Source organism: Triticum aestivum, chromosome 3B, assembly GCF_018294505.1.
Source record: "Triticum aestivum cultivar Chinese Spring chromosome 3B, IWGSC CS RefSeq v2.1, whole genome shotgun sequence".
NCBI classification, from domain to species: Eukaryota; Viridiplantae; Streptophyta; class Magnoliopsida; order Poales; family Poaceae; genus Triticum; species Triticum aestivum.
The window spans coordinates 696,427,734-696,435,815 of NC_057801.1; the positions used below are offsets into that span (position 1 = coordinate 696,427,734).

The window sequence follows — 8,082 nt, forward strand, 5'->3', positions numbered from 1 at the left end:
TATAGGAGAGCATTTTTTGCAAAGTGAGTGATATTTGACCCATGCAACTTCTTGAGGCCTTCAATTTAGCATGGCCTTCAAATGGTACGTGCTTTTACCACCAGTCACTTAACTGCGATACTACTAGAAAAACGGGGTCATCCCACAAAAGTCTTGGAATTGGCTCACCAACTATACTTGGATTGATCTATGCCTAAACTTAAATGGCACATGAACTTCTAGCTTAGATTTTCTGATCAGCAACTTACAATGACAAAGAACAAACTTTAGGGTACTCACCGACAGCATTTGTGACTTATGAAACTTGCTTGCCCTTGAAGTAATAGCCGTATTATCATTTTCTCATGGAGAATCTCTGAGTGGTGGGAACCAAGTTATCTAACTTCACAGAATGTTCTTATAATTGGGCTTACGTACTTGTTTCTAACCAAGTAATATTTACATTGGGGCTGACAGATCTTGTGTGAACTTTTTCAGGAAAGAAGCGTCCTCTGAACAACGTGCTCATGGAACTGCGAAAATGCTGCAATCATCCGGTAGATTTTGCATCCATTTAGTTTGTTGAAGGCTACATCTATTTTCCTTGAATCTTTCTTGCCATAAACTTGTGGAATTTCATGTGTCTTGATATTTTACGATAAGGAACATTTTGACAAAGATTTGTGTGAGGTGGCGATATAACATATTTAGTGCAGTCTGTCATGCATTTGAATTTTGCATTCTGTAGTATGTTTTCACGCGAACTCATAGATTCTAACTTTGAGTCTCACTTCTCCTGCTAATTTGTTTCTCCTTCTCCAGTATTTGTTTACAGGATCAGATGTTAAACAACATGCAGGAGAAGATGTTCTCCAATCACTAGTTTCTGCATCAGGGAAACTTCAACTCTTACACAAGGTGCCTTGACCTACTACTGCATCCTATCTAGGCGTTGCTTGCTTATTTGTTCCATATGTTTTGTTCTTGGATGTAATAATCGTCAATTCTTAATCTGCAGTTGCTCCCAAAATTGAAAGAGAGAGGGAACCGTGTATTGATCTTCTCCCAGATGAGAAAATGCTTGATATTCTTGAGGACTTCCTTTCTTTCCTGGGATACACATATGCACGGTATGTTTCATTAATCAGACCTGCATTTGCCATTCAATCTTCTGATGGATATATGGTTACAGTGATGCTCAATATTTCTTCAGTCGTTTCAGAGTATAGCTGACATTTTTTTCTCTTTCTTTTTTTCACTTAATATATCTGTGTTGGCGTGCAGCATTGATGGACAGACAGCACTCTCTGAGAGGCAGGAGAGCATAAAAGAACACAACAACGTTGAAAGTGAAACATTTATTTTCTTGATGTCAACTTGTGCTGGTGGTATAGGTATTGACCTGGTATGAATTCTAATACTCACAGCCTCATTGGTTTTTATTTCTTCCACTTTATGCAACTGGACTAACATTATTCACTATTATGGTAGCCTGGTGCTGATAGAGTAATTATATATGGTGAGTGGTTTTTAGTTATCTGATTCATTCGCCTTAAATCCTCTTGGCACTTATTTTTCCTTCGTGTGTTCAGATCCAGACTTCAATTCATTTATGGACTTGCAAGCACAGTCCAGGGCTCACCGGATTGGCCAGACCCGACCGGTGGTTGTTTACCAGCTTATTACAAAATGTTCTGTTGAAGCAAAGATATTGCAGAAGTCTAAGCAGAAGCTGGCCATTGAAAATATTTTAATGAACTCTTCCAAGAAGCCGCCAAGTGCTGATGAGCTGAAGTCCATTCTACTACATGGAGCCAAGATAATTCAGGACAAAAAGGAGATTAAAGCTGTATCAATCCATTATGATGACGAGGCCATTGAGAATCTCCTCAAGCTAGACCCTTCTAGTGATGAGATGTGCACTAAAGAAGGCAACGGTTATCTCGGCGGCATCGAGAGCTTTCCTCATGGTGCCGAGGACGTAGTACCTCCCTCCCCCAAGGTTGAGGATTTAAAAGTATTCAAGCCTGCCACTCCCAAGGTGGATCTTGGCCGCGGGAGAAGGCAGAGGAACGCCGTGAAGTATTTCGAGGAGACGGACAATGAAGACAGCGATGACATGTACGCTCCAGAGGCTTCCTCCGAGTCCAGTAGCTCTTCCTCTGATGATGAAACAGATGAAGAAATTCCTGAAGTAGCACGCGCTAGAACTGAAGTAGACATGAAAGCTGAAACAGTGAGCGTTGTGAAGCCAGAAGTAGCTCCCGTTCCTGGCAGCCCCTTGACTTCCTCAGAGTCAGAGTCCGGCAGCTCTTCCTCGGATGATGAAATGGAAGAGGTTAAGCCTATTGTAGCAGGCGTGAAGCCTCAAGCGTCCGGCAGCTCTTCCTCAGAGTCAGACTCCGGCAGCTCTTCCTCAGAGTCCGGTAGCTCGTCCTCAGAGTCAGACTCCGGCAGCTCTTCCTAGGATGATGAAACCGAAGAGGTTAAGTCTGTTGTAGCACCTGACAGTTGATGCAGAAACTCAGGCTAGTCGTCCATTCCTTTTGTATAGGATTATCTATATAACTGCTTAAGTAGAATTATGTAGCTGATTTATATGCCGACTTTTGGGGCGTCTGTCCATGTATGGTGAGAACTGACGAGTGATGGCACCTTTATTGCCTTATTTATGGTTGCTGATATATAGCTACGTAAGAATTATGAGTGATGCCATCTATATCACCTTGTTATAAGAATTATGGTTGCTGATACTGTGTGGTAACACCTGGCACTTGCACATTTTTCTCTCCTGATGAGGCAATGCAGAAGCTGTCTCGATGCATTGCTGACATGGCTAATACCCCCAACAGGGCGTCTACATTCTTCAGTTATCCAACAGCCCTTGTCTATCCTGCCAACACCCCTTGGCTCCAACGGCCCAGATGCGATCCAATCACTATTTCAAAAAACGTCAAACGTCTTACATTACATTATGAGACGGGGGGAGTCTATATATCTATTGAAAATTATTCGTGCTACCATGAAAAATGGCAACTCTTTCAATTTTGTCGCTTCACGGATCGATCGAGCTCAAGAATACATGCATGCATGCATGCATGGAGAAAAGCTGCAAGCATACAGTTGGACAAAAGAATTGTAGTAGCTCTTGGCCGGGCACCAGAAACCTCACAAATCTGCAAACTCACTGTTGGACACAAAAGAAGTAGCAGCTATCTGCACTCTCCAAGAATTACCTTTCGCTTAATAATTAAGCTAGCATTGCACCAATCCATATGTTATGATCCAATTACCCAACTTCGACAAACAACAGAGATAATGTACTCCTAGTAACCACATTGTCACAGCTGACAAGAGCGCAAACATAGAATGGAGTCTCAGAATTCTTCTACTACCAGATTGAGTATAGATTTAGCATTTCAGCTCGAGGTACACTGGAGAATCTGGGGGAGACCACATGGTGTCCGAGACGAACAGCGACGCGCCAGCCTGGTAAGGCCCCCTCAGTCGACTGACACTCTGTGTCTCGCCGGACAGAGAGAGAATGCCCGTCTGCGTATGCACTTGGATCTTGTACTTGAAATCCTCCCTCTCGATCGGGTCGCTCATGAGGTGGATCACCGACAATGTGAGCCCCGACGGGATGCTCCGGTCAACCACAAGAAGAAAGACTGCCTTGCTGCCGAGGGATACAAGGCGGGCCGGCTCGTCATGGCGCATGCTCAGGGGGTAGAGGCGGCCGGCCGTGATGCGGGTGTACTGGATCGTAGGGTGATCCGCGTTGATGTGGTCGCGCAGGGACCGGCCGGGGTAGGGGCAGCAGCCAGCGACGGGACAGTGGCATGGGGCATGGAGGCAGGACTCTTCATGGGCCAGCTTCTCCGTGAACGGGATCATCTCGGTGCACCCATGCTCCTGGAACGAGCACGGCACGGCCAGGCCGCCGAGGATGCGCTCCAAGGCACTGCAGTGGGTGTTGGCGGGCCCAGAACACAAGCTGCAACTGTAGTTCAGATCGGAGGAGCAGTTGAAACATGTGATATGGCCATTTGCGCACTGCAGACAAAAAGAAAGGTATCAGGAATGTGTTACTGAAACAGCAGGAGTGCACAAGCACGACATAACACTGGATTACCGCTGGTGCCAACTTTGTGCCGTACTATCGACGGTGATTTTGATGCAAAGATTGGCAATGCATCATATATTCTTGGTAATGGCAATTGACAAGCCACAGGAGAAAATATATGTCCGCACATTGCCCTGGAAGGAAACTTAGTTTACCTAAATGCAAAGTTACTGACCGATACATACTGAAATGAGTTGGGACCAATATGTGCACATCTTAATTTTATTAGTTTCCCAAGTAACATTCAACCAACTGTACTGAAATGAGACGAAGGGAAAAAAATATATAATCCTACGATCAGCATACTGACCAAAACATCATAACTGATGCAAGATTTGCTACAAGTGAAATATCAGAAACTATACATCAACATCAACATACAAGATACAAATCGTCGAAACCTCATAACACGAAACTAAATTGCAGGGTGTAAAAAGAATCTAATAAAATGGAGTAAGAATTCAATTCAACAAGGGAATACTTAATACTAGTTCGTCGAGTACAGGGCTCTGTTCAGTACCTGAGAAAGGGGAGCAACCAGTGGGCTGCAACAAACCGAGCACTCCAGCAACTTGGGGTCTAAGGTGACAGTGATCTTCGAGGACGCAGCCTTGGCCTCGGGCCCGACCTTAGCCTTCTTCCTGGAGCAGCTTTCTGCCTTCACCGTCGCGGTCCTATCAGCGCCAGCCTTCTGCAGATTGCGCCCAGCAAAATGCAAAGTTCAGTAACAATGCAAGGGATGGCCATATAGGCATATGACAGTGAAGCAGAAAATACGTATGTCATCCATCTTTCAGAGATTTCAAGGCTCTTCAGAGGTCCATATCCAAATTTTGATACAGGACACCCGAATGCTCAGTTGGCAAACCCGAACCAGACCATGGCAATCAGCATTCTCGCGATGGAATTTGCAAAGTCGCTTCAAATCCCGGGAAATTATGCGAGCGCACGCGCTTCAATCAATTTCCCCCAAATTAAACCCTAAACCTCCGGCCGCGCCGCCGCCACCTCCACCCAGAGCGACCGGAGGTGCCGGCGCCGCGTCCCCTTCCGCGCCCCCATCAGGGCACCGTCGCCCTCCTCCTAAGCGGGCAAACCTACGACCCCATTCAGCTCTGCACGCGGTGAATCGCGGCGGCGGCGGCGGCCCGAGAAAAACTGGACGGGGGTCGGAGAGAGAAATGCGTCCGAGGTAATCACCTTGGCCATGATGGATGGACGATCGGCCGGTCGATCTCCCGCCGAGCTCTGCGCGCGGAGCTTCTGAATCCAGTTCCCGTCGAGCTCTGTTCCGTAGCAGCGGTTTCTGGATGGAGAATTATCGGTGTTCACACCATAGCCCGTTATGGAAACTTTTTTCACACCATAGCCCGTTATGGAAACTTTTCTTTTACGAGGGATGCTACGCGTCGGCCGGCGGATCTTTTCACCTCGTGAGCCGTTAGAGCAACTCCAATGGGGAGACCCATTTTATCTGTTTAGGTCATCCGGACAGAAAAGATGGCCCAACGGGGCGACCCAAACGGACAAGACGTCCGCCCGCTGTCCGCTTACTGTCCGTCCCGGACCCAAACCGAACGCAAATATGGGAAGAAATGGGTCCGCGACGGACAAAAGCGTACGCTCTCGTCGCTCGCTCGTGTCCTCGCGTGTCCGACCTGATCCCACGCATCAGCGACCCACAGATGCGATTCAGCCCCCGAAGCACAGCGCGGCCGCCCGCTCGTCCCCAGCTCCCGCGCCGCCGCCCCAATCTCGTCTGCTGTTGGCCGGATCCGGCGCTGGTCGGCCAGATCCATCCCGCCCCGCGCGGATCCGCCGCCCCTCACTGGTCTTCGTGCCTCCGCCGGCCGCACGCACCAGCGAGGTCACCGGCGCTGGCCGCTGTATGCGCCGACCGGCCAGATCCATCCCGTCCCGCTGCAGGCCTCCGCTCGCGGCGACGTAGCGCAGCGCGGTGTTGATGTCACATGCGTTGCAGGTGTTGGCGCCGCCCGTGCAGTCGAGCACCTGCTGCTCCGACATGGAGATGAGCTCGCCCACGGCCACAACAACAGAAGTTCGTTGGCCGGGCACAGCCAGCTCGGGGAGGGAGGACCGGGCCGCAGCGAGTTCTTGGCCGGGCGCGGTGAGCTCGGGGCTGGCTGCGGCGAGCTCTTGGCCGGGCGCGGCGAGTTCTTGGCCGGGCGCGGCGAGGGATGGCCGGGCATGGCGAGGAACGTCCGGCCGCGGCGAGCTCGGGGCCAGGCGCGGCGGCGAGCTCGGGGCGAGCGTGGGAGGGAAGCTGCGTCGCCACATTGCGTGTCCGCTTTTTGGTCTTGTGCGTTGGGTTCATCCACGAGCAGCCTTTGTCCGGCTCATGTCCGTTAGGCGGATGGGTGACCCAAACGGACAAACAGCGGACAAAAATGTCGTTCATTTGGGTCGGCCCGTTGGAGTTGCTCTTAGATTTTTCTCCGAGCGAGTCGTTCCCCATTGCCAGAGGTAATATTGCAGAGACGTCTTTGCAACAATAATCATGTTGCAGAAACCTCGCAGCAGACGTCATGTTGCAGAATTTTTGGCAAGAGGATCCTTGTTGCAGAAACATTCTAAACAACTGTGTGTATGTCGCTGTTGCAACAATAGTTTTGTTGCAAAAAAATTTAACCCGCTGCGCTAGCTGATTCTGGCGAGTACTGGTGGCAATCGACGACACACATCACACTCATGAGGTCACGTCGCTCCGCTCTTTCCCTCGCTCCAGCCAGATCCGTCAATTCTAGCTCTCACTAGTAACATAATTCCAGCTCTCACTTACGGCAGAGATGAGGACAAACAACATGTATCTCCTGAATCGAGCTCTAGCAGCAAAAAGGCGAAAATGGATGGGTACAATGGTGATGGTGCAAAATATTTTGTGGGCTCCAAAGAGGGGCGCCGCCAGGAACAATGAATCTCCTATTCTAGAACTGATGGAGGGGGGGGGGTGTTGGGGAACGTTGCAGAAAATTAAATTTTTTCCTATGGTTTCACCAAGATCCATCTATGAGTTCATCTAGCAACGAGTCATGGAAGAGTGATTGCATCTACATACCACTTGTAGATCGCGTGCGGAAGCGTCCAATGGAACGGGGTTGATGGAGTCGTACTCGCCGTGATTCAGATCACCGATGACCTAGTGCCGAACGGACAGCACCTCCGTGTTCAACACACGTACGGAGCGGATGACGTCTCCTCCTTCTTGATCCAGCAAGGGGGAAGGAGAGGTTGATGAAGATCCAGCAGCACGACGGCGTGGTGGTGGATGCAGCAAAACTCCGGCAGGGCTTCGCTAAGCAACTACGGGAGGAGGAGGAGGTGTTGCAGGGAGGAGGGAGGCGCCAGGGCTTATGGGTGTGGCTGCCCCTCCCTCCCCTCCCTTTATATAGGGGCAAGGGAGGGGGGGGGGGGGGGCGCAGCCTTGCCCCTTCCTCCAAGGAAGGGGTGCGGCCAAGAGGGGGGGAGGAGTCCATCCTCCCCAAGGCACCTCGGAGGTGCCTTCCCCCTTTAGGACTCTCCCCTCTCCAAGTCTTCTTGGCGCATGGGCCTCTTGGGGTTGGTTCCCTTGGCCCATATAGGCCAAGGCGCACCCCCTACAGCCCATGTGGCCCCCCAGGGCAGGTGGACCCCCGGTGGACCCCCGGACCCCTTTCGGCACTCCCGGTACAATACCGATAAAGTGCGAAACTTTTCCGGCGACCAAAATAAGACTTCCTATATATAAATCTTTACCTCCGAACCATTCCGGAACTCCTCGTGACGTCCGGGATCTCATCCGGGACTCCGAACAACATTCGGTTTGCTGCATACTCATATTCATACAACCCTAGCGTCACCGAACCTTAAGTGTGTAGACCCTACGGGTTTGGGAGACACGTAGACATGATCGAGACGGCTCTCGGGCAATAACCAACAGCGGGATCTGGATACCCATGTTGGCTCCCACATGCTCCTCG

At 50.2% G+C, this 8,082-nt stretch overlaps 2 protein-coding genes across 2 annotated transcripts in view; one reads left to right on the plus strand and one right to left on the minus strand.

Moving 5' to 3' along the window:
* The window catches only part of LOC123071828 (chromodomain-helicase-DNA-binding protein 3), a gene marked incomplete in the record, with an annotated part of 69,068 nt that extends 66,379 nt beyond the window's left edge, over positions 1 to 2,689 (plus strand). The window contains 1 exon segment of the mRNA XM_044495407.1: positions 1,587 to 2,689. Coding sequence (XP_044351342.1) covers positions 1,587 to 2,446 — 860 coding nt within the window.
* Positions 2,690 to 3,169: 480 nt separating this feature from the next.
* On the minus strand, positions 3,170 to 5,458 carry LOC123066103 (putative E3 ubiquitin-protein ligase SINA-like 6). Its single transcript, XM_044489257.1, has 3 exons — positions 5,306 to 5,458; positions 4,626 to 4,796; positions 3,170 to 4,035 (listed from the first exon to the last, which is right to left on the minus strand). The coding sequence occupies exons 1-3, from the start codon at positions 5,312 to 5,314 to the stop codon at positions 3,391 to 3,393; spliced, it is 825 nt and encodes a 274-aa protein (XP_044345192.1). The 5' UTR covers positions 5,315 to 5,458; the 3' UTR covers positions 3,170 to 3,390.
* Between the last annotated feature and the right edge of the window lie 2,624 nt (positions 5,459 to 8,082).